Genomic DNA, 26,987 nt, shown 5'->3' with positions numbered 1-26,987 from the left:
ACCTTAAATATTTCATAGATAGAAACAAGAGCACACTCTTTTGTCATAATTTTGTACTTACTGAATTGGAGTTGGTAAAGAAAATTAGTTCAAGTGGTAAGTAAGTAATTCTTTTTGGGCACCAATATTTTACTAATGTATAATTAAAAAATTGAAAACATTATCGTGTGTTACAAAATTAAAAAATTTATAAGTTAATTGAATTATGTACACAATAGAATCGATTCTCTTCTTTCAATAGCTTAAATAAAAATATAAATATAGTATTTATAAACTTGGTATAAAAATAAAATTCGAATATGAATTAACAATAAAAAAGGTGTGATTAGAAATTTTTATATTTCGGTAAAATACCCAAAATTCTTTCTGTTAGTGTGGGTAGTAAATGAAAAATTTTCGTCAATGTATGTATAATTTGTTGAAAATTCGGATTTTTTATTTTTATTTAACATTTTTATACTCGTATCGTTTTAAAAACGTGTTTATAAAAAGTGAGTTTAAAATGAAAATTTTGAAAAAAAAATAAACAGTTTTTGACTATAATTATGTGTGGAGTTATGACAAGTTAAAAAATTTAGCTGTCGATTATATTAGATTATTCTTACTAATAATAATAATAATTATTATTATTTTGATTATTAATATTTAGTGACTAAAAATGTATTTTTCAACAAAAATTTTTTTTAATATCATAATTATTCCTTCTCTTAACGCACTATATCTACTGAGTAAAATGTATAAAGATGAAATTGAATATCTCAATACAATTATGAATACAATCATTTTTAGTAGATTTCATAGAAATCTAACTATTGCATTGGTCCTCATAACGGAACTTTTGAAAAATTTTGCTATATTTCGACTCAGCTCGTCAAGTGGATCCAGAAAATGCATATATGGTTCAAAAGTTTATATATGTATGTATTTTTTGGTTTTTCTTAATTTTAATTTAATTAAAAGAAAAGAAATTGTTAAATCTTATCTGCTGATTTCAGTATCATTATAAATACATATGTGATATATATCATACATGACAGGAAATCAACTAACAACAATGTCTTCGTGTTTCATCATTTATTTTTTTCATTAAAATTCATATCATTATCAAGGGGAAGGCTACAACAAACTAAACTGGCCGTCTTTCGAGGGTTTTTCGGGGTCAAGGTGATTGCAACATCCCAGATAAATACAGTACGTTAAATAGTAAGCTAACTCCAACATAAAAAAATTGGCATGTAACATAGTTGAAGCGACAGCCAAAAAAAACTCAGCTCATTACAATCAGTAGCACTGTCAGTAAAATAATCTTGAAATATATTAAACTGCAAAAAAAAAAAACTGTGGTTCATAGTTGTGTTTTGTAAAATACATCTGTAGATTAAAAATTTCATATATAAAAAAATAAACTATTTATTTTCAGCTTTGAATTTAATTGGAGACTTATTTTCTAACTTATATATAGATTACTGATTTTAGTAAAATTGCAGTTTTACCAGCTTATTAATTATTTACATTAAAGATAAAAATGTTTTGAGTTTATAAATCTGAAATTAAAAAATTTTTATTTAGACTTTATGTTGAAAATGTTACACTTAGTAAACTCTTTGAAAATTCTAGTTTACAGTATAAATATTTACACTAAGAAAAAAAAATTATTTTCTTCAAAATTTTATTCTTGTATTTTTAGTAATCAATTAAGAAATTTGTTCTTGAATCAATAAATTATAATTCTTGGATGAAAAGAAAAAAATTCTTTAAGAATTTCACCCTCCAGCGAAGCACTTCATTGTTTCTAAACAAAATACATATTCATTCTTTCGGATAAGATTTTTCTTTTCGATAAGATAAACAATAACATTAATTTAAAAAATTGTCGTAATTTTTTTGTTGATCGAAGCAAAAATTTATTTTCTTTTAATGGATCGTATTTTTTTTTAGCTCAAGTTGATAACATTTTGATCGAAGAAACTATTACTTAAAACAAAAATATAAATATTTTAAAAGAAAAATTATTATTACTCAAAGAGATTTTAATTAAAGAATTTACAAATAATTAGTATAACTCCTGAAGAAAGACAACTGGTTATCTTAGAAATAATTTTCATGGTTTAAAATGATTTTTATCGAATCAGGTTTGTTGTTTATATCAGTATAGACTCAGTTACTCGATCAGTTTCAACTTATAGAATTTAATATAAATTTTTTATTCATAATTATTATTAATTACCGTTACTTAAAGTTGATGATCTTCACGTACATTTTACAATATAACAATTATCATTGTAAATATCGGCATTATGTACATAATTAGATTCCAATAAAATCTTAAAAGATAACATTTCCCGACTACGATAATCTAAATTTTCACACATTAAATTTAAGAGATCACACAACGATTGTAAGGTGTGAGAATTGTCATTCCATGTGTTACTTTTAGAAGATTGTTGCATAGTCGTTAGAGCTTTTTTATCGTTCTTTTGTATTAATTCTTTTATTTTTAATTCGATCTCACTTAAGGTACGTTTATTCTAAAAAAAAGAAAATCATTTAATTATTGGACTTATTCTAAATGATCGATAAGAAATTAATGATACTTACAACCAAAGTCGGAAAGATAGATGCCGGGTTCCAATCGTAGTGACAAGCTATACACTCACACCAGAAATTATAATCATCTTTTAATTGTTCTCTTCGCTGAAGTGTGGGTGTTTCATCAAAGCTTGATCCGTAAGATATAAACAGTTGAGCACCCTTTTTTATCTGTTGAGAGGCTCGGAATGTCATTGTATTTCCATAATGTGCAGGGCATACGTTGCTAAAACAACTATGGTTGAAAAAACTTGCAAAAGATCCAAGTAAGTCACCTCTTTTCATATCAATAAATGGCGTAGATAACTAGAAGTGAAATTTAAAATTAAAGTTAATTTTAAATCTATATTAGCTTGAATACCAAACAGACTCAAATTGTTTTTAAAAAACATTCTTTTTGCGTACAGAGAAGCAGTTCAATGAGCTAATTCGTATGTTCCTTAAGATCAATTCTCCTAGAAAAAGAGCCCATTCATTGTTTGCACAATCTCGTATGTCATTGATTCCATCACCTAGAAGATTGGATGATAAAGCAAAAGCGTGAAGAATATATGCACTACTTATAGAAAGTCCGTCAACTTCTGATTTTTCTCTAAATGAAACATCATGTACCAGAGAATATACTGTTGAATATTTTGAACTATCATGTACATTGTCAGTGAAAAATTTTTCGGTCGGATCTGGAAAAAATTCACAATATTCAATGATTATCTGAAAAGAAAAAAAAAAAAATTAATTCAAAAAATTACATACCTGGGATTTTATCAATATTAAGAAGATAAGTTTTTAAATTTTGCAAAGAACCAGCTTCCTTGATTGCTTTGATTGTTATCCTTGCAGCCATTAAATCAAGCCATTCGCGCTGGCCCATTGCAAGTAAATAGGAAATTACGTCACACTCCATATCATGATACTCGACCCAAGCTTTATCTCGACAACTTTCATCGCAATAAATTACATTTACACAATTATTACATCCTACAGAGGACCAAGTTCGTTTTGAACAATACCAGCAGTAAGTGTACCAACATTCAGAAGAAAGAATAAGAGAATAAGCTTTTTGTACGAAAATAACTTCACCAACTTTTATGTCTTTAGTAGCTACAATGTGACGCCCAAAATTTTCTGAAAATTTAAGCTCGATAGAACCGGAAGCTCCTACTACTCGAGGATTATCTTTTGGAGTTAGAGGTATTAATTTACCCAAATCGTGTTGTATGAAATTCGTTTTCAAAGCATAATTCTTTAATATTAAGTTCAAAGATGTTTCTATGTTTTGTCGAGTTTCTTCATTTGCCTCTGTCAACCAACATTGAGCTTTGGTTATAGCTTTTTCTATTTCTGGACGCATTCTTGGATTAAGGCCCCATAGAGCTTTGGCTTTACGCGTATAAAAGTCTGCTTTCATTTCATTGCAACAGCCAATTTTCGATATTCTTTCTATATCTTTTAAACAATCTTTATAGTAGCCTTGATTTAATAATAATTCCGAACGTTCAGTATATGCTCTGACTAGTTCATACGATTCAAGAGGTGCATGGGCAATTGCTCTGGAGTACAATTCTAATTGAACTTGAAGTGATGCAGTACTTCTGATACGATTTACTCTATTCAATGCTCTAAACGCTCCTTTTCCACTTTTTTCCTCTCTTTCTTTACCTTTCAAATTATTAGTAACTACCATAGAGCTCAACACGTATGCCATAGTCTCTTCTTCATTTTGGAAGTCTTCTTCACTGGTATCCATGGAAATTTTAATGATAGATGACCTTCTGTCTTTAACGACAGATTTTTTCACTTTAGCCATACCTTTAAAAATTTTATATTAATTAATTAGTTTCTTTTCGTATCTCATTAATTTAATCATCTATTTCAAATTACAAAATTATAACAATATCAATTTTTTAATTTTTGATTTTGAATAGTATAGGTTCCCGAGTCGAAAAAATGAACTTAACATGAGTTTACATCAACTGTTTTATATACCTAGTAAGTCCACGCTGAGAGAAAAACTTTCTTTTAAAAAAATGGGCAATGTTATGACAAGAAATTAATTTTAAAAAAAATTTCAACATTTTGATTTCTTGGCTGAAGAAATAAAAATTTTTGTCACAGAAACTTTCTTGTTGAAAAAAAGTTTTTTTCGATTTGGAGAATAACAATTTTAGACAGACAACTTTCAAATTTTAATCTAGAATTGTTTTTTCCCAAATCTAGAAAACTTTTTTTCAACAAGAAACTTACTGTGCGAAAAATTTTGAATTCTTTAGCTAAAAAATAAAATTGCTAAAAATTTTCAACAAATTAATTTCTTATTATATTTGCTTATTTTTTTCAAAATAAATTTTTTCACAGTGCATGTAAGTTCATTTTTTCGATTCGTGTTATTTCGAATTTTGAATATAGCTTGTGTAATTATTAAGGTCAGATTTAAGAAATAATATATATAGTAATCAAAAACTATAAAATTTTAAAAACTGATTGCGTTGTGTATCTGAAAATATACTCACAACCCTTGGTATATTAAGACATTTGATGAAATTAACAAGCAGTTATTTACAATTATTTCGCAATGTTTATTTAATAATAACAATGAAATTAAAACTGTTTAGCTATAAATAAGAGACAAAATTAACCATGTGATAAAAGTTGCATTGAGTTTGAATAGGATGTATTTATCAGATACATTTTTAAACGAAGATTTTTTAATTATATACAAAAAATTAACATACAAAAAATAATTCTCGACTCACTTGATTACCTTTTGAAAACAAGCTCCAAATCTAATACCTTTGAAAATAATAAAACTACAATAAAGACTGTCTTAATAAATGTCAAATCTTCTTGAAGACATGTATCAATAAAACATTTGTTCTATGACGTAGTCATATTATTTTTATTCGCGATTCAATGTCACTGTTAATATCTGTATAGGTTATCAACTTTATTATTTTCTTCTGAATTATAAAATTGATATAAAAATGTACTTGCAATAAACGAATAATTAATTTGAGAATATTATATCCGGAACTATGAATGTTTCTTTCGAATTTCTGTATTTCATCTTGTACAATAAGCCCGCTACAATTTATTTTTATTATGAGTATAATATACGTTTGCACATCCTCACACGCACGCGCTGTAACTTGTTTTAATTTAAAATTTAAACTTGGCCATTCATAAATTATATCAAGAAGTGATTATCAGTTTGATGAAACAATTTTAACTTTTTTTTTAAAAAATGCAAGAATATAAATCCTGGAAAAGATTGGTCATAGAAAAAAATGATACAATTTTTTACATAGTGCTTTTTTTTAAGTAAATATTTAATCTATACGATGAATAAACAACTTAATTACAAAAAGTAATTAAATTAAAAATTATGCAAGGTCTGCATCACGTTAAGAGTTATCATTTTCTTTATTAGATGATATCTTGGATGATCAGGACAACATAATTCTCTTTTACCAAAAAGTTATATTTTTGTAAATATTTATATTAATAGAATCAATTAATTTGGAGATCAGTATCGCAGTTTTTGGGTCCATTACACTTAATTATGAAACCCTCAATGTCGTAATGCAGATAGAATTTCGCAGTAATGAGTTAATTTACTAGGAAGATTATCGCCGTTTAGTGTACATTGCTTTGCCAAAATACGTATGTAATGGTTGAGATCTTCTACCGACTCTTAACATTGACATTGATTGGACTCTTATATCGTTGATCGGCTTAAACTATCTGGTAATAGTGTGATTACTTTTTTCTATTAATAAATTTCCCTTTTTTTTCTTTTTTCAGGGCTGTACTATACTGACTCATACGAGTACATTTGATATCAGCGTGCATTATTCGATGCCAAACGAAATAAGTCTCTCAGAGAGAGATTATGAGTTATCAGACCTATAAAAAACTCTTTCGTTTTATGATAACTAGAAAAAGACTGGAAAATTGAAAATTTTCAAAAATTCGGAAAGTTTTGGGCTTCAGTCCAATTTTTAAAAGTCGAAATAAAATTTTATTGTATAATAATAAAATCTCAAAGACCTATCAACCCATAAAAAAATTATATTTTTCCGTTTTCTTTTAATTATGTTAAATATTTTTTAATCATTAAACTTTCGATCGTGTGTTTATAATTTTTTAAATAAAAAATCTAATTAAAATATTAATTGTTACTGTTACGTTCTCAGAATTTCGCCTAAAATTATTTTTTTTGAAATATTATATTCTAAATAAATATATCTCGTTAAATTCTCCGAATGCGCATTGAGAGATGTCCGTTGCTTCGCTGGTGGCTTGATCAGCAGCTTGGCAACGGAAATCTCGCGATAAGGCATCAGCAGAAAGTCACCGCGGCCGCGGATAGTCCAAACATCTTACGTCAGCATGGGACCCAGGCCTTGATGACTCTCTCAGGGAGTAACCTGAGCTGCAAACATGGCTGAAAAACTGTTTATAAAAAACTAATCTGGAGCTAATTCAGTCAGTAGATCCAGAGACTCTCTAGTGTAAAGAGCTCTGCCCTCCGACTTGAATCTCTCCAGATCCTATTATCCGAATAAATACCAACTATACCGAATACATAGTCCACTATACTTATTATGGGGGCGAGCGCTTAACAAGCTGTTCCACCCCAAATAAGAAAACCTTTCGGCGAGAGCGCTAGCCAGCGTTCCGCCAACTTAACCCATCCTGCTGGTCGAGCGCTTATCAGCGTTCACCAGGTTTCAGTCTCTTCGGTGCGAGCGCTAGCCAGCGTTCCGCCAACACCAAATCCTCCAGTTCATGTCTCGAGGAAGGCGATCGCGTCGATCCGGTCACTCGGTACAACGGGGCCGTCGTCTCTTAGCCCAACCGTTCAGTTTGTCGGCAATTAATAACAAAAACCCAGTTGAACCGGATGTAGAGGTAGTGCGGGCAACGAAACCGTCGTTGCGAATAATCGACGACGAAATACTCGTCGAACCGCGTGTGAAAGTAGTACGAACCGCCGAAGAAGACTTCAAAATCACCGCCTCCTTCGTACCAGGGTCAAGAGGGTCAGTCCATTCCAATTAACAACAACCGCCCTGCCTTCTGGACGGACATCACCAGGACTTGGACACTGACTCCCGTTGAGATTCCCGAAGTTCGGCCACCAGGAGGAGTCATCCCGGTCGACGACCCTCGATACGGATACTACTCCGAGGAGTATTTCCAGAAGACCGGCCACGACACGTACCCGCCTTTCGAGGCTAAGTCGTTAGAGAAACGGGGTATTATTTGGGCTGACTTATGGGGCCAATAATGGTGAGTCCCTAAAATATTAGTTAGGTAAAGTAAGCTCATCTGTGACGGCACACCGGGGGTCAATAGATCACCCAATGATGCCAAACCTGAATTTATTCGACAGTTCTTAATTAAATTTTTTCTTTCAATTTAAAAATCGTCCATACCAATTTAAAGGCGTAATAAAATAAATACTAAAAATTGAGAACGTAACAGTTACATTTACCAAAAATTTGTAATTTTTACAAAAATGTTTTGTCAAGATCACATACGTGATTAAATTTACAAATTTTATAGGCTTTTCGGTAAACTTCAGATCAGATAAAAAGAGGTTTAGAGTATTTCGGAAATTTTTTTATCATTTTTTTTACCTACACTGAAAAAAAAAAAATTAACTTGATTCAAGATAAAAATTCTTGAACCAAGAAAATAATTTTGAAGAGTTTCATTTTCTTAAATCAAGACGAAAAATTCTTGAATCTTTACGAAAAGTAAAATTTCCTTAAATCAAGAAAAATTTATCAGTTTAAGAATTTTTCTACCCAAATCAAGAAGATGTTCTTCAAAATTATTTACTTGATTCAAGTTATTTTTTTTCTCTGTGTATATGAAACCATTGAAAGAGAAAAAAAATTCTTTGTCATAATAAATTTGATTGGTGTAATATATGTGGTGCTTTTGGTATAAGTGCGCATGTATCGTATTAAAATTGATTCCTGATCGTAATAAAATTTTAAGGGGGTATTCTAGTCTAGAACTTCTAGACTAGAAGCATGAATTTCAGGTAATTTTTAGAAGTGTCGTAAAAAAAAGGCAATCAATATTTTTACCATTTATTTTTTTATAAGTTATTCATTAACATTACAAGAATACAGAAAAAAATAAAAAAAGTTGAAAATTCAATAAATTAGCAGCTGATGAAGTGGAAGAGATCTTAAAAAATTGGCACGTGACCATGCTCTAGGGCATGCACAATGCCCACGATTCCAACCCTCCTAGCAATCTAAAATAAAAAAATAAAATAAAATATTTTATATTAAATAATAAAAAATAAAATAATAAAAATAAGGAGTCTTGTGTGAACCTTCATCAAGTGCACATCGCCTAAATTTCAGTACGTTCTATGTGACCAAATGATAATTTATAAACCATGAGTGAAGCTATATGGAACATCAAACCGATCCACCCGACAAGGAAAAGGGGAGCTGGACTGAAATTAACAACAGTTATAAACGTAAAAGAAAAAGAATTGGACTAAATGCCTCAGGATCCTCCAGTGAAAATGACGAAACCCGTGCACCCACATTATCAAAAGAAAAAAATTACAAAGTGCCGCCAATAGTAATAAGCATGTGCATCAGTGATATTGATAAGTTTACGAGCAAAATTAGAGAAGAATGTTCAAATCCAGTTTTTTTTAAATACAATAAACAAATGACAGTTTATCCTGGTTCCAAGGAAATTCATAAAAAAATTATAGAACTATTTAATGTGCTAGGGATTACGCACCATACATACTCATTTGAAGAAGACCGTCCAAAACATTTAGTCCTGAGAAGACTACCACAGATCAACATTAAGATCATCGAAGACGAGCTTAAGGCTCATGGCATCAGCCCGTTAAGGATAGACGAAATGAAAAAGAAGAAAATAACTGACGAACCAAATTCAACTCAAGATAAAGCAATTAACCTTCCATTGTACATGATTACACTGGAATCTAAACAAGATATTAACAACGTCTTGAAAATTAAAACTATCAATGGGTTCAAGATAACTTGGGAAAATTACAGAAATTCCAGGAGGATAACACAATGCTATAAATGCCAGCAGTTTGGGCATGGAATGAATAAACTGTGTAAACACACCAAAATGTTTAAAGTGTGCCTTACCTCATCTAACTTCAACTTGTGTTAAAGATAAAAAAAAAGCCCAGCAACATGCACAAACTGTAACGGAGATCAGCCAGCAAATAATAAACTTTGCCCAGAATACATTAAACATATCAATAAATTGGAGAAAAACCAGAAGCCAAAGGGCATTATGAGGCACAAACCATTTGACCTCCAGCAACATCATTTTCCAAACTTGGGAAGGAGAACGAACACGCAGACAAGCAGCCAATTTAACCAATGGCCAACCAACAACTCAGCACCCATTTCACCTGCAGAGACACCAACGGGGATGACTCACCGACATTCCACACAACCAACATCAACAAGCCCGGAAACAACAGTGATAAGTAAAGCAAACCTAGCCCATATTCATTCCTCATCCTTAATTACCCCTAATCCTAATTCCAATGCAAACGAAATTAACCAAATCTTAGAATTTAATAAACTTATAGTAGAAATTAACAAATTAAATAACTCATGTAACATTTCTAGCCTGTTGAAAATAGTAACTGATATGAACATAAAATTACAAAACTGCACTGATAACGCCTCCAGGTTATTAATTATAAGCCAAAGCCTTAATGATGGCTAGCCCCAAAAAAATAAATAACATCAATATCGTTTTCTGGAATGCAAATGGTCTAAAAGACAAAACTCGCGAACTTACGCACTTTCTTAATAATTATAACATTGATATATTGCTAATTAGTGAAACTAAGCTAAAAACAAATGCCAAATTCTATATTAAAAATTATATGTGTTACCGCAAAGATAGAGGTAACAACTCAGCTTCCGGTGGAGTAGCTATATTAATTAAAAAAACTATACCACACGATGAAGTACCTATTCCCTCAACATCTATTGAAGCGCATGGTATACTAATACCAGGTAACATTTTAATAATTTCATGCTATAATCCCCCACAATTAAAGATTAATACAATTGACCTAACGAACATATTTAAATTAAATAACAAAGTAGTCTTAGCTGGGGATCTAAACTCTAAACATGTATGTTGGAATTGTAAAAATGCCAATGCTAGTGGAAACATACTATTTAAGTATTTGCAAAATAGAGATAATATTAATATTCAATATCCGGATAGCCCTACGAGAATACCGAGTAATAATACTCTGCCTTGTACTATTGACATAGCTTTAGTCAAGAATATTACTTGCAGTAAGCCCAATGTTATTAACGATTTAGACTCAGACCATAATCCTGTTCAAATTTACTTAAATGAATGTGATTATTCACAACAAATAACCGAAGTCCCTTTATATAATAAAACCAACTGGAAGCTATTTAAATCTAAACTAGATACTAAAATCACTATAAATAATAATTTGCATTCTGAAAATGATATTGATGAGGCAGTATTATTTATTTCAATTTTTACTTGTATACCGTTCTTGGTTTTTACAAGGCTGGGTAGATGGTAGCTGTCGCATTCCGCGAGTGCGCCACCGTCTTGTGTTTTTTTTTATACTGTCCTTGTTTATTCAACGCTTTTTTGGACCCCAGCACGTCCTTTTTTCACTCCTGTATTTTTACTACATAATCAACCTTATTTTTCGCACATTTATATACTCAACTCTTTATTATTATCATCACTGCGGCTGTGGACCGACTTGTGCTTTCTGTACTGTATTTACCCTATTCCTCACCCCTTTCTATCGGTTGTTGGAATAGTGGCGATGGGGAAACCACAGAGAAAATCCATGCCAGTACAGTTCGGCTACCGGAGTGACCCCCGACGGTTGGTGTTGGAACTATTCGAACAACCGTCGGGGCTCGAACCCTCACCTCACGGCATAATGTGCGAGCGAACTAACGGGATAATGACTTAACCCGCTCGGCCATCATGCCGCTCATGTCTCTGTCCGACCTCGGTACGAGAAGGATCGTTTGCGCACGCTGTGCAGTTTATTATCTAAAAGTGAGTTGTGATCGTGTCAATAATATTTGGCGATCACTGTGGAAATATATTTCCCTTTAGCCAGTGCTGGTGAGATTATTTTATTTCTATTTTCGGTGACCCAATTGTTTATTAATTAATAAATAACTGGGCACGTGGCAATGGCTAACCCCCCAGCGGGGACTAGCGCCGAGAGCGAGATAACTAAAGACATTAATAATGACAAAACTAAAGCGCAGGTTAGCTATAACCAGCAACTATTAATGGATAAAATCTTTAATAAGAAAACAAATCTTGGTGCAATTGCTAGAGATATTATATATCAAAATAAAGTCATTACGAAACGTGACGTATCACCCAACCTCAAAAACGCCAGAAGCAGGTCGTCATCACAGTCCAGCCAAACCTCGAGAGATGGCGCCACCGACATGAAAGGCGGAGATTTTGTTAAACCGTGGAAACGTGCTAGGTACAGAAAAGTTGACCCAACTAAATCAAATATATCAACGGATAATTATTATGCAGCATTAACTGATAGTGAGTTATCGGATATGGATATAGAAACTGACAAGAATAACACTCGTAAAGCTAGATCTACCAAAAGGAATTTCAAAGGTGAGTCAAAAGACAATAACGCCAATCCAACAAGTGACAAGGCAGCTCCAAAAACTGTCAAAATAAGACCACCACCTATCTATGCCAATATAACAGGCATTAAAACAGCAATAACTTTCTTTACATCTAATGGAATCGCAGCAAATGAATTTACTGTGAAAGAGTTTGATCAATCCTACCTAAAAGTGATACCAAATAATATGGATGCTTATACGCAATGTAAAAAACAACTTGAAAAGCAGAAAATACAATATTTCACTTACACTTCTCGTCACCTCAAGGTCAAGACAATCGTCTTGAAAGGAGTCAGAGGAGGCTATGACGAAATCGACGTCAAAAATGCGCTGATAGCCCTCAATCTACCTAACACAACAATAACAAAAGTGAGTAAGCTAATTTTCGATAAAACCAAGCCTCACTTATATCACTTTCTAGTCTCAGCATCCGCTGACAGCAATCTAGCGATGCTAACGAGACAAAAAACCTTACTGTCCCAAATAATCAGATGGGAAAGACACAAAAGACCAGCTCTCTTTATGTGCACCAGATGTCAACAAACTGGACACTCCAGTGCTAATTGTAATATGGAACCCGCCTGCGCTAAATGTGCGGGTCCACATGAAACAAAAACCTGTACGGTAGTTACAGCAACGGATAAAACGGCCCAAAAATGCATCAATTGCGGCGAAAAGATCATCCAGCCAGCTATAAGGGCTGTCCAGCCCTTAAATTAATTGCCAAAGTCAGACTAAATAAAAGAAAAATCGACGAAGCCAGAAGGAAAAAAATTATGGAGTCCATCAACAACTATGTCACTCCAACACAATCATTTGCCAACATTACTGACAATACCAGTTCAAGACACTTCCCAAGCCTACCAAAAGCACGTCCAACAGCAGCAGGTGTAAATTTTAATATGCAAAACCCAAGAGCTGAGCCAGCATCAACTACGACCAGACAAAATCTGGGCAACGATACATCTCACCTAGAGAACCTATTAATATCGTTTAAAAACGAAGAATTCAAAAAATTGAATGAAAAAGTTAACTCCAACTCCAGTAGAATTGACCAAATAATGGCCGCGTTTTTTGAAACCGAATAATGGATATTACACCTACACTGAAAATTAAAATGGCAGCAATAAATGCCAATTCAATTTGGCTCTATAAAACGCAGATATGATCTACAAACATTTATCGATAGCCACAATATCGATCTATGTCTAATATCAGAAACAAAATTAAACCAAAACCAAAAAGTCCAACTATCCAACCATCAACTGGTCAGAACTGATAGGCCCAACTCCACCAAAGGTGGAGGTACAGCCATAGCTAATCACAACAAATTAAAGTTTACAACGATTCACTATCCACACTCACTGAAAAATAAAGTAATCGAATATACAGCAATTAAAATTAAAACAAGTAACAAAGCTAATTTAATAATAATCAGTATATATGCCACACAGAAGTATGGACAAACTTTCATCAACGAACTTAGCAAATTAATGAGAGAATTTAAACTAGACAATGCATGCAATTATTATCTAATTGCGGGAGATTTTAACACCAAACATATCTCATGGGGTGATGTTGATTCAAATAACAGAGGCGATCAGCTGGTAGATTGGTTAGAAGCCAATTATCTTCAATATAAAATAACTATGATATCACCGAGTACGCCTACATTCCACAATGCTAAAACAAAATCATATCTAGATCACTGCTTAATAGATATGAGAATTGATGTCGAAGACTTAACCAACGGTAAACTGATTACGTTTCCTTATGATAGTGATCACTGGGCCATCTCTCTCACAATCTCCATAGAAGTAGAGTCAACTGATTTTACTCACAACCAAGATAGTAATCGTAAAGCATTGAACTACAAGAAAGCTAATTGGAATAAGTTTAGAAGAAACTTACTGGATAACTATACAGATGAATGCTCAGTCCCTTATGATAGAAACTTGTCTATCGAAGAGATTGACAACCACATCATAGAACTAGAAAACAAAATAGTTAACTCCATCCAAGCAACTGTTCCCACCATCAAGAAAAAAGATGACTACTTCAGAAAATACAGCAACAGAAAAATCAATAAACTTCATGCTTATAAATCTTTCCTCATCAGAAGAAAATTCAAAAATATACCAGTTAGTTCCCAAGAAAAAATAAGAATCAAAGCCATCATTAAAAGAATTAACACTTTAATTCAAAGAGAGTTCAAAAAAACAGTCACTGCATATTGGGAAGCCCAAGTGAAATCTATCAACTATAAGAAGCCACAAGATTTCTTCCCAAAAATCAACAGAATGCTGAGACAGAGGAAAGAAATCAGTATTAACACACTTAAAATTAACAACGATAACAGTCAACTGAACTCACATTTTATGTCTAAATTCCCAGAACTAGTCAATAACAATCAACTGATTGCCACAGATGCAGATACCAAATTATACATCATCGGTAAATATCTAGAAAACATCAACGCTCCAAGATACTCCAATTTGGGAACGATCAACAAAATTGATATTGATAAAGTTGCTGAACAGACTAAAAAATTAAAAGACAACATGAGGCTCCTAAACAAGTCTTTTGTCGAATTCTCCGTGCCTATTACCCAACTAACCAAGACGATGACTCCAGGTTTTTATTCAGCTATATACAAGTTCAACTAATTCTCAAGAAACTTAAAAATAAAACTTCCTCTGGACTAGATAACATACCAACAATGGTGCTCAAAAATTTGCCCGAAATAGTTATCAAAGATTACACCATCCTATTCAACAATTCAATCAACTTAGCCTACTATCCAAAAAGATGGAAAATCGCCAAGGTGCTTCCCATCCCCAAAAAGGATAAAAACCTGGAGGCACCGCAGAGTTATAGGCCCATAAGTCTTACGATGAGTATAAGCAAAATTTTTGAAAGGATAATCAAGCAACAGCTTGATTTAATCATTTATAACAAAAAATTGATACCAGAGAACCAATTTGGATTCAGGAGTAAGCACTCAACAACACATGCTCTCAACAAGTTTCTATCTGATATCAACAAGAGCCTACACAACAACCTAGTGGTTGGTGCAGCTTTTTTAGATTTAGAGAAGGCCTTTGATTCAGTATGGATCAATGGCCTGATCTATATTCTGAGTACAAAAAAATTCCCAATGGGGCTTGTCTTCTTAATCATTGATATGCTGATTGGCAATCAGTTCTATACTTGGGATGGAGTTAACTTATCCAATGAGGTCTTTCAAATTATTGAAGGACTTCAGCAAGGACGAGTTCTTTCGCCAATCCTATTTAACATTTTTGACAGTGGCACCAACAAAGCAGCGATGCTGGAGACAGATGGAATAGCCTCTATTTCATTTGCCGATGACAGTAATTTACGTGGCGGACTCAAACATTGACAACATCACTTACAAACTACAAGATCGTGTCAACAAAATCAACAGACATTATTTAAACTGGAACCTAAGAATCAATGGAGCCAAAAGTCAAATAGTTTTCTTCAGAAGACCGTGTAAGCAACTTAAAGTGTCCCAATACAAAAGAGTGCAAAAAGCCAAAATTACAATAACCGATCGTCAGAACATCAGTACCAATATACCAGTAGAAAAAACAGTCAAATATCTGGGTGTTACGCTTGATCATCTAATACGTTTGACAAAGCATCACAACCTGCAGTTAATAAAAGCAAGAAATGCAATAAGAAGTAATTCAAGAATCTCTTATAACAAAAATCTATCAGTAAAAGCCAAGCTCATTTGCTATCAATTATTAATAAGACCTCACTTAACATATGCAGCTCCAGTACTCTGGAATATGAGCCCAACTATTATGGAAAAACTACGCCGTCTTGAACGTTCAGCTCTTCGCTCCTGTTTAAAGCACTATAGAAAGGCAGAAACTGGTTACATTGAATTTATCAGCAATGTAAATATTTACAAAATGGCAAACATCACCAGGATTGACTGTTTTTATCTGAAATTGTGCAGAAACTACTTCGCCAACTATATGAACATCGATAATGACATTATTAAAAACTTATATTGTCCTAGCGACAACATAAGCACTGAATACTGCGCCACAGGCTACATAATGCCAGAAATTTTCACCTTCTGTGACAATAGAGGTCTATTGCAGAATGAAAATAATCTGCCAATCATATATCACGAAAACCGGCACTGTAGAAATAAAACTCTTAAAGTGGACCATCAGTCCTATAACAATTTCGTTTTCTCCACGGCCTTGCCTCCTGTTGATATCAAAGATAGAAACAGACTCTCTGAATGCTACTGGTGGCTGGCAAATGATGCTGTCCATTTGGATGAGATACGTCGTAGATCAATATGGGACCATGAAGATCACCAATAACCTTCTGTGGCTAACCTTCTGTTGCTAAAAGTTGCAAAACAAGACTCACACAACTACCAACTAGTTAACTGTGCACTATAATGTAAATACCTGTAAATATGTAATATACTATCATCTTCTCCCCCTCCATATCCAACTCCTAATTCCTGTCCAATTTCCATCTCCCTTAAAGTCTCAGATGTTTTTTTTAAATTCCTAATTTTTATCATCTTCTAAACTACTAGTGCTAACCATTAAGTGTTAAACCAAACAACAAAGACATATCAAAATATTTTAGTTTTAGCTATAAAACAATTTATATAAGCAACGAGATCTAGATTGCTAGCTAGCAAGTACTAGCCAGTTGTTATTTATCTTTAATTTAAGAATAGAAGATTAAGTTTTTTTATGTATTTTTATGCTCAAGTAACCAAGATTGCATTAAGGAAAAATAAAAATAATCTTTTCAAACAAAAAAAAAAGCCATCATGCCGCTTCTGATGAGGCCGTAAATACCCTAACAAAACAAATACAAATAACAATAGAAGAGATAATCCCTCATAAAAATTTTAAGCAGTCAACAGATAAATTACCAAAACACATCACGAAACTAATTAAAATTAGAAATTATTTTCGTCGTAAATTTCAAAGAACCAGAGCTACTCATGATAAAACACAGTACACATTGTTAGTCAAAGAAGTCCGTAATAGTATCAAAGAATTCCATAACAAAACAATTGAAGCAAAAATCAAAACATTAAATATTAAAGACCACACTTTGTGGAATGCAATAAAAATTCATAAAAGAGCAACTAATTCTATTCCTACACTACACTCTAAAACAGGTCTAGTGTATAGTAACAAATCTAAGGCAGAAGCATTAGCTGATGTATTCGAAGATACCCATAATCTAACAAATAACATGAGTAACTGTGAGACTGAAAAAATTGTAAACAAATCATATAATCTCTTAAAAAATACTAAACTAAATTCCAGTGATATAACTCTGATAACGTCAAAAGAACTCAAATCGGCAATTAGAAAAACTAAACCTAAAAAAGCTCCAGGTCAGGACAAAATACAAAATATCATTCTAAAAAATATATCTAAAAAAGCATTTGTTCAAATTTTTTGTATTTTTAATGCGTGCCTAAGTCTTTCATATTTTCCACAATCTTGGAAAGTGGCTAACATTCTCCCATTTCATAAACCGGGAAAAGATAAACTGTTTCCACAGAACTATAGGCCAATAAGTCTATTATCAACGTTAGGCAAAACGGTGGAATCTATTGTTAACATTCGTGTCAAAAGCTTTCTTAATAATAATAATAATCTAATGCCGGAACAATTTGGTTTCCATAATAAACACAGTACAATACAACAACTAGCTCGAGTGACGGACTATATTAGCCAAAACTTCAACAAAAAACGGGCAACAGGTTTGTTGCTACTTGATATTGAGAAAGCTTTTGACACAGTGTGGCATGAAGCTTTAATTCACAAATTATTAAATCTCGATTTACCAGTATAAGGTAAAAGCCCCAATTTTTGACGGGGGTCTAAATATTGACACCCTAAATTATTTTTAAATATATTAAATTATCTGTAATAAGAATAACGATCAAATACATTTTTATTAAATTCTAATTAATTAAAAAATTGAAAAAAATCACATTCAGTTCAAAATATTAAATATTAATTATTAAAAAAAAATAAAGTTAGCACCAGTTCATCAAATCAGCTTACGAGCGTCTATTTTCTTAACAACTTTGGTTAGAAAAGCATTTTTTTTAACTGCCGAGTTTAAATTATTTTTTTCATGTAATTATATGATCTATTTTTTTTTTAATGAACAATATATGAAATATTTATAAAATTAAATAATCGAAATTAATTGTATGCTTTATGATATTTAAATAATGGGAGTCAATAACTAGTTCATAATTTTTATGGTGAATCCCATATTGACAGCCAGTCGACAGCGCTATGACGCCTTTTTTTTTTTAAGTATAAAATACGTTATATACGCGATTATATTCAAGGCTTTTAACTGTCAAATAACTCGACGTGTTTTAGTGTTAAATAAGTTTTTAAATAAATTGTTATATTTTTCATAATAATTATTCATTCATAGAAATTATTATTAATTAACTTTAATAATATTGATTACTTTATATCAAGTTTTTGATAAATAACAATATAACCAAATGATTCGACGCATGTGCAGTAGGGGCGTCAATAATTAGATCAATCAGTTTTTTAACCCGTCAATAATTGGTGTATCCAGATCATATATTTAATTATTTAAAATTAATTAGTAAATATCACTGATTATCATTTTAAAAAAAGAAATTGATTAGTTAAAACATTACTGAAGACATTACCACAAACAAAATTCATCGATATTTATATTTGATTGCTTAAAAAAAATGAAATCATAACTTTGTCTCTTATAGCGTCAATAATTGGGGCTTTTACCTTACATTATCAAGTTTATTCGCAGTTATCTGACACATCGTAAATTCACTGTATTAGTAGGAGATAAAGTCAGTACCCATAGAAATATTTCCGCAGGAGTACCCCAAGGATCAATCCTTGGACCACTGCTATTCTCCTTATTTATTAATGATCTGCTCAAAATACCTACTACTTCACTTGCTCTATTTGCTGATGATACAGGGATTCTTGCATCATCACATAGAAAAAATATTGTAATGCGAGAGCTTCAAAAACATGTCAATTTATTACAATCCTATTATGATAAATGGAAAATTAAAATTAATGTTAAAAAAACTGAAATAATGATTCATAGTCATAAACGTGACCATGCCACAAATAACGTCTCGATGAACAATCAAATTTTAAAGTTAACAAATAGTGCTAAATATCTAGGCCTCACATTAGATACTAAATTAAATTTTAATCAACATATTAAAAACATTATTAATAAAGCAAATGCAGCAATATCAATTTTGTATCCTCTTATATGTAGAAATAGCAAAGTTTCTCTTAAAAACAAGATCATTATTTATAAAATGTGTATTAGACCAGTAATATTATATGCGTGTCCTATCTGGAGTAACACCAGCAAAACAAACTATAATCGGATACAAATTGTACAAAACAAATGTCTATGAATGATATTAAATGCCGAACCAGGTATATCAAATGTTAAGTTACACAAAAAACTAAAAATTCCAAAACTAGATCAATTAATTATCGAACAAGCAACCGACTTTTATAAAAATAAATTAAATCAACATGAAATTTTAAAGGATGTCTGTAGAAACACTAGTCCCAACCCTTGGGCTAAACACAAACTACCTCAACAGTTATTAATTAATAATCATAGAAATCTGCCTATAAAAAATGTAAATATTGTAAATAGATGTAAGATAAACATAGTTTATAAGAAGTAGAATTAAGTTAACCACAACATAACGAAACCTAAATAGCGTTTTTTACCCACTTTTCCCTAAGAAGTCACAAATATCAAATAAATACATATACATATTGTTAACATTAATTTATATAGAAATATAAAGCCGAACGATGGACCAGGAATGATTAATTAAAGATTTATAAGCTGATTATAATTGATAAATGTAATTGGAAAAATAGTAAGAATCAATAAAATATAATTATGAAAAAAAAAAAAAATAAATAAAAAAGATTATTAATATAGAGTAATATCGCTATAGCATGAACTCCGGTCATCCCCGAATTTCAATTTTTACTATTTTTAAAAAATTCGAAAAAGTCAAAAAACGTAGTAAAAAAAATATTTTTTTTTTTCAGGCAGTCGCCATTTTGTGAAAAAATTTTTTTTCAACTTTTCCCTAGTTCATGCCCTAGCGACATTACTATTGTAACGTTCTGGATTTTTGGAATTTTTCCAGTTAAATGTTTTTTATATAATTTTATAATTTTAAAACTCCAGGCTGGCCTCGTTAGATGATCGATCGACCTCAGGTGGGCCTATTGCTGAACTCTCTCTTATTTTAAAAGGATTTTGAATAGGATTTTGTTTGAATAACAAGAAGTTATTTATATTAATAGGTGGTATATTAAAATATTTCAATTTAAAAGAGTCAGCCAGTCTCCGGACATACGTCCGGGGCCTAAGATGTTTGTCGGCTGACTGCTTGCTCTGATTCTTCTGATTCAGTACAATAAAATTACAATAATTAAAAGTGCGAACGTTGCATCTCGGGTTACCCTAGCCAGAGAAGTCGTCGGAGCCCCGATCTCACGAGTTTAGATCCGAGTCCGGCGACTCTCTTATCAAAAGATTCTCCAGGAACCTTGCTGACTATGAATTACATAGCAGCAATAATATTAAAAGAAATATTAAAATTAGATTTTAAATTTAATTGTTAATTTTTAATAATTCTAAAATTAGCTGGTACGTCACACTATAGATTAAGAATTTTTTTTATTTTTTTATTTTAGATTGCTAGAAGGGTTGGAATCGTGGGCATGGTAACATGCCAATTTTTTGAGACCCCCCCCCCCCACTTCATCAGCTGCTAATTTTTTGAATTTTCAACTTTTTTTATTTTTTTCTGTATTCTTGTAATGTTAATAAATAACATAAAAAAATGGATACTAAAAATATTGATTGCCTTTTTTTTTACGGCACTTCAAAAAATTACTTGAAATTCCCCAGTAAACACGTTTACGTCAATGTGACGTCAAAATGACATTGGGCTATGTCAGGATTTACGTAAGATACAAGTCACGAATGAGTCATATATGACTCATTATTTCACACTTCTTGACGTAAGATTCTGACGTAAAAATATGACGTAGTCATGACGTCAGTATTATGTCTCAATGACATTTATGACGTCAATATGACATACCTGTGATGTCTATATCATGATAATGATGTCATTATGACGTAAAAGTGATGTAAGTGATGTAAGAATTGTACCTCAGAAAAAATATTAAAAAAAAAATTTCTCAAAAATAAAAAAATGGCAATTTTGAAATTAATTATAGTGTTGTGGACTTATTACAAAGTTTGAAACACTAGTTATATGTTGATACTTGATGAAAAAATCCTGAAATATGCTGGGCTCGAACTTGGGTCCTCACGTATTGAAGTCTGGAACGCTGCTCACTTGTCCAAGTAACGGTTCATGTTACGAAGCAAATAACTTATGTGATAAGCCTAACATGACGAAAAATGCTTATTTCATCATTTTTTCTGAGATTAAATGTATTTTAAGAGCTGGAATTGTATAAAATTCAAGTCTAATAATTTATACAATTTTATAAAATTTCATTAAACTCATGAAATTTTATAAAGTTCTATAAAACTTTGTAAAAACTCTTATAAAAGGCTCTTTAGTGAAACTTATGGTAATGAATAGGCAATTTATAAATTTTCATAAGAATTGATTGAATCTTACACTTTCAAAAATTTTCGTCTAAAAGCGGACGCAGAAGAACTTTAGACTCTCTGCGGACACAGAGAACTTTCACAGAGTGAAATTTTTTCAGAGTAAACGATGTATCCGTGTCATTTGAATATTTTTAATACTTATTGATTTCTCAAGACTCGAATTTTTATTTAATTTTTTCCGAAAATTTAGTATTTTTCATTTGGATTTTTCTTCTTCAAAATTTCAATTTACAAAATTTAGATTTTTTTTTTTTTTAATTTCAACTCTTTTAAGTATACCATTTTTTTAATCTATATTTCTTTTTAATTTCAATTTTTTTCGAAATTTGAATTTTTTAATTTAACATACTAACAACATTATGAAACTTGATGTACACAGTAAAAATTTTGCGTCATTGTGTCAAAAATTTTTGTGTTAAAAATTTTTTATGTTAAATATTTAACATTTTATTATGTTGATTTAACACAATAAATATTAAATTTACACTTAAAAAGTTAAATATTTAACACAAAAATTTTAACACTAAAGTTTTTGACGCAATGACGCAAAATTTTTACTGTGTAAAATACTATTAGTCTCGTCAATAACAATCATGGAACTGTTTGAATTATTTCAAATACAATGTTTCATAAGTAGCAGCACTAATGTCAGAAAATTATTTTTCAAGTAATAGTGCAATATTTAAATGACTGACATTTAATTTCTTGACGCGAAATCATAAGAAATTATATGTTTACTGCTTGACGGTTTAAAAATTTAGAGTTCATGCCACATTAATTGAACTCGGTATTTTGTTATCAGTTTCACACCAAATCATTTATACTGAATGAAGTCGAAAATGTTTTTAGAATGGATAATGGTACCTAAATTCATGGAAAAAATATAAGTGAGAAACATATGCAACGAAAAAAAAGTATTTCTTGCACTAAGAAAATTTTGACGGAGGCTGAAGTTATATTGGAGCAAGAAGTGTTTTAGTGTCAAGATATTTTGACTTCATTCACGAAATTTTCAGTCATCTCTAATATATTCTTAGTCCAAAGAAATTTACCTTTGAGTCAAGATTTTTTTCTGCAGTGTATGAAAACATACAATAAAAGATATAAAAAGTTTATATCCCACATGTATTTAATTTGTATATTTTTTTCTTAAAAACGTAAATGAAAAATATTTTGTATGTTATTTGCTAATATGTTAGATATATTCATTAATATTATAAATTATAAATTTTTGTTATTAAGAGCGGACTTAAATTTGCAAGGTACCAGCTTAAATCAGCTGTTTACCTCTTTCTGATTCTTACTAAATTTTAAACCAATTTTCACTAATATTTAGCGATTAATTGTAAATTAGACATCTTATTGAAGAAGTTTTATATTTGATAAATTTTGATCAATCGATAATATTAAAAAAATACATTCCCCAAATTTTATCAATATTATGGAAAATAATCGTTTGTCACTGATTTAGAAAATGACTTTCAAATTACGTCAGTATTATGTACAATTGTGACAAATTATTGATGTTAAATAATGACTCACAGATGGTATCGGTATTACGTAAGACCGTGACTTGTCACTGATGTAAACACATGATATTAATCTTACGTCAAGATTACGTACAACCGTGACTTGTCACTGATGTAAACGCATGATGTTAAACTTACGTCAAGATTACGTACAGCCGTGACTTGTCACTGATGTAAACGCATGATGTTAAACTTACGTCGTTATGACATACAATGATGGCATTAATGTTACGTAATATTGTAGTTTATATATTATGTCAGTTGTACGTAATATCTAAGTCATTTCCGTTACATCATAGAGAAGTAATAAACTTACATCAGTATGATGTCAAAAATATATCATATATTTTTACATCATAATTGGATTACAAGACAGGTCAATTTTACGTCATATTTACGTAAAATATTGTGACATTCCTATGACTTATAAATGACGTCATATTGAAGTCATGTGTTCACTGGGTCATGCTTCTAGACTAGAATACCCCCTTAATAAATACTTGTAGTACAAATGTTACTAATATTTGTAATTGTATAAATAAATATGAGTGGTATATAAAATATATACATCGAGTCTTACAATAATATATTTGAAGAGTCATATATAATATTCGAAAAAACGTTTTTATGTTATAAAATTTTTGCTATTGTTGTTAATTTATTAATTTAATATTTTTTGAAATTGCCATAGACCGAAAATTTTCATTGTCGTTAATTTTTTTCTATACTATTTTAATAAATAATTACATAAAAATTTTATGGTAAGTATTGAAGAAAAACAGTTGAATTTTGATAAGTAAAAATTCTTTTATATTTAACGCCAATTCTAGTGCGCACACAAAGTACGCATTTGTACACTCTACGCTGCCTGCTCCAATAGGGATTAAGAAAGATGACCTTGACGCCACCTGCCAAGAAAAATGTAAAACAAAGTGGTGGCAACTAGTATACAAAACAATAACATATTTGTTAAATTAATTATTTTTGAAGTGAAACTTCTTTAGAATCGTTGTGATTTCAAACCGGATGCAACGAAAAAACGACAGGTAAGAGACACAAATACAAAAATGTGTAGGATGAAGCCAGGGGAAAGAATGAGACAGAAATATACATACAATTTGTATATTATCGGTCTCTCCTCTTTGTGCCATACTTCGTAGCGTCCCCACTCCCGTCTTCTAAGCATAGTCGCCTGTAATTTGTGAGCCAGAGCGAGAGAGCAGATGTCAGTGTGTATGTATATTGCACACTGTTTAATACGTGCTTGTATTTGAGCATTTAACGTGTGTAGTGCATGTGAAAACTACGTGAGCTTACTGTACACTGTATGCGGCTGCGTATTACAGCGTTTTAGTAAGATAGCGTGGTGTGTTATTATTTAACTGTTTGTGAGTATTTTTATATCTTGTACTAAATAATAAATTTTATAAAATGCCGAAAACTAATGCCGAAATGTGTCGTCAATATCGACGCAAAAAAAATGAAATTAAAATGAAAAAAAATTCAGCAAAAAGTTCAACAGAACGTAGTCGCGAGTTTCGTGCACGTAAAAAACAATTATTGAACAATCAAAATAGATGTTCAGATATAAGTGTCAATGTGACTGATGTAATAAATGGTAAGTGTAAATATTTTTTAATCCTGTTTTAAGTATAAACTAATATATCAATGTTTTCAGACCGAAGAGCGTCAGTATCTACAATTGATCTACAACATGAATTTCGAAGGCTGAACTTGAATCGACTTGAGACAATTACAAATGTTTTATATGATTTCTTAAATAAAAGAAAAGGGATGTCACTGTTTACCTTTAACTGTCAAAGCTTACGAGCTCATGTACAAGATCTGCAACATGACAATATAGTGTCATCGTCAAATTTTTTAATTCTTTCGGAGACATGGATGAATAATGAAGATATTGTAGACATTCCAAATTTTAATATTGTTGTTAATTACAAAGACCACGTACGAGGGCAGGCGGAGTAGCAATTTATCACAACGTAAATGATGGAGCCCGTGTTGTTACGCCACAAATGGATCTCAATGCACAACAGCTAGAATCATTGTCTGTTCAGCTTTCGAAAGTTGGAGAAATATGTGCCTGTGAGAGCAGAAATGACCAAGGAGATTTAATTTTGATCGTAGCAATTTACATCTTTCCCAACCAATCAATAAAATCAGTTATTGAATTTATACATGAAAATTTGATCAAATATACCCCAAAGGTATCGCGAATTCTCAAAAAGAATTATGATAAAATTCCGATGATTTTTAAGTGGGGATTTTAACATAAATTTTGCATCAGATACAGCGCTTCCTTTGATTGAGTTTCTCGATACAACATTTTATTTAAAAATGTGTAACAATCGCACTCAATCAACTACAAGATCAAAAACGGTAATAGATGCAGTGTTCCAAAGATATATCAACCAAATTGAAACTAAAATATTTGTATCGTATTTTAGTTATCATAAGCCTCTTGTATCATTTGTTGAAACTGAAAATATGGAACTTGAGTAATAGATTATGTAACATATGTTAAATAAAATATAAAATATCTTTTAAAATTAATCAAAATACTTTCATTTTTGAACAATTAAACTTTGTAATTATCCTACCCTTGTTATAAATATTCATCTCATTCTTTTGTCGATTCACTGAAGTTTCACTTCTATCGTGTGTGAATCGCACACACACCTTTTTTTTTTAATTTAATTAAAATAATTTTTCATAATGTCTTCTTCAAAAGTATCATCAAGTTTATCTATTCCACTGAAAATTAAAAAAAAAAATTCAATTCTAGACTTCGAAACAATTTACGGTACTGAATCAAAAGACATCTTACAACTTTTCAGATTTTTATAACAATTAAATTATTATTAAAAAATTTTGTAAAAGAATTCCACATGTGGAAATTTAAAAAACTTATTTATATAAATTTTCAAAAGTATTTTTTTTATGATAATTGATTTGTTATAAAAATTTAAAAAATTATCAAATGTCAGCTGATCTCAGTGTCATTTTTTTAATGAAAATTAAATTAGCCTACATCTGAAAATTTTTATAATTTTCTTTATTAAAAAAATCATTACAAAAAAATCAAAATAAAAAATTTCACATGTCGAAGATTTAAAAAATTATACGTGCAATTTTTTAAAAGTATTTTTTTACTTGCAATTTAATTGTTGAAAAAAATGCAAAAATTGTTGAACGTCGGCTAATTTTAGTATGATATCTTTTTACCAAGTTTATATTTAATTATAACTTTCGTCAATTAACGAATATTAAAAATAATTTTGAAAAATCTTCATCAACTAACATCAATTTTTATACTGTAAATATCGGAAATTTTGGTTTGAGTGACAACTGAGCAGGTTATGGTTGAATGTTTTAACTG

General features: G+C 30.9%; 3 protein-coding genes across 6 annotated transcripts in view; 2 read left to right on the top strand and 1 right to left on the bottom strand.

The window, feature by feature from the left end:
• Positions 1 to 26,987, top strand: part of LOC123259742 — a 418,255-nt gene that overhangs the window by 349,691 nt on the left and 41,577 nt on the right. The window lies entirely within an intron of this gene.
• Positions 1,049 to 5,695, bottom strand: LOC123259733 (SET and MYND domain-containing protein DDB_G0273589-like). Of its 4 annotated transcripts, XM_044720401.1 has the most exons (6): positions 5,351 to 5,695; positions 3,343 to 4,398; positions 2,995 to 3,269; positions 2,599 to 2,895; positions 2,228 to 2,528; positions 1,049 to 1,322 (listed from the first exon to the last, which is right to left on the bottom strand). In XM_044720401.1, exons 2-5 carry the CDS (start codon positions 4,394 to 4,396, stop codon positions 2,250 to 2,252), a joined length of 1,905 nt encoding a protein of 634 aa, XP_044576336.1. In that variant the 5' UTR covers positions 4,397 to 4,398; positions 5,351 to 5,695; the 3' UTR covers positions 1,049 to 1,322; positions 2,228 to 2,249. The 4 variants fall into 4 exon arrangements, with proteins under 4 accessions (XP_044576336.1, XP_044576337.1, XP_044576335.1 ...); XM_044720402.1 differs by lacking the exon at positions 1,049 to 1,322 and having other exon boundaries at positions 1,754 to 2,528; positions 5,343 to 5,695; XM_044720400.1 differs by lacking the exon at positions 1,049 to 1,322 and having other exon boundaries at positions 1,754 to 2,528; positions 5,351 to 5,694.
• On the top strand, positions 24,722 to 26,161 carry LOC123259752. Its single transcript, XM_044720432.1, has 2 exons — positions 24,722 to 25,208; positions 25,269 to 26,161. Exons 1-2 carry the CDS (start codon positions 25,022 to 25,024, stop codon positions 25,574 to 25,576), a joined length of 495 nt encoding a protein of 164 aa, XP_044576367.1. The 5' UTR covers positions 24,722 to 25,021; the 3' UTR covers positions 25,577 to 26,161.

This window comes from Cotesia glomerata, linkage group LG2 (assembly GCF_020080835.1).
Source record: "Cotesia glomerata isolate CgM1 linkage group LG2, MPM_Cglom_v2.3, whole genome shotgun sequence".
Taxonomy (NCBI): Eukaryota; Metazoa; Arthropoda; class Insecta; order Hymenoptera; family Braconidae; genus Cotesia; species Cotesia glomerata.
The sequence above is the reverse complement of the archived record's forward strand: the minus strand, read 5'-3'. Positions and strand labels throughout refer to the sequence as shown.

Excerpts from the sequence above, each read along its gene's own strand:
- LOC123259733 (XM_044720401.1), bottom strand. The coding sequence starts at position 4,396 with ATGGCTAAAGTGAAAAAATCTGTCGTTAAAGACAGAAGGTCATCTATC. Across the intron at positions 3,270-3,342 it reads TAATATTGATAAAATCCCAG|ATCCGACCGAAAAATTTTTC; the intron begins GTATGTAATTTT and ends AATTTTTTCCAG. Across the intron at positions 2,896-2,994 it reads GCTCATTGAACTGCTTCTCT|TTATCTACGCCATTTATTGA; the intron begins GTACGCAAAAAG and ends TTTCACTTCTAG.
- LOC123259752 (XM_044720432.1), top strand. The coding sequence starts at position 25,022 with ATGCCGAAAACTAATGCCGAAATGTGTCGTCAATATCGACGCAAAAAA. Across the intron at positions 25,209-25,268 it reads TGTGACTGATGTAATAAATG|ACCGAAGAGCGTCAGTATCT; the intron begins GTAAGTGTAAAT and ends CAATGTTTTCAG.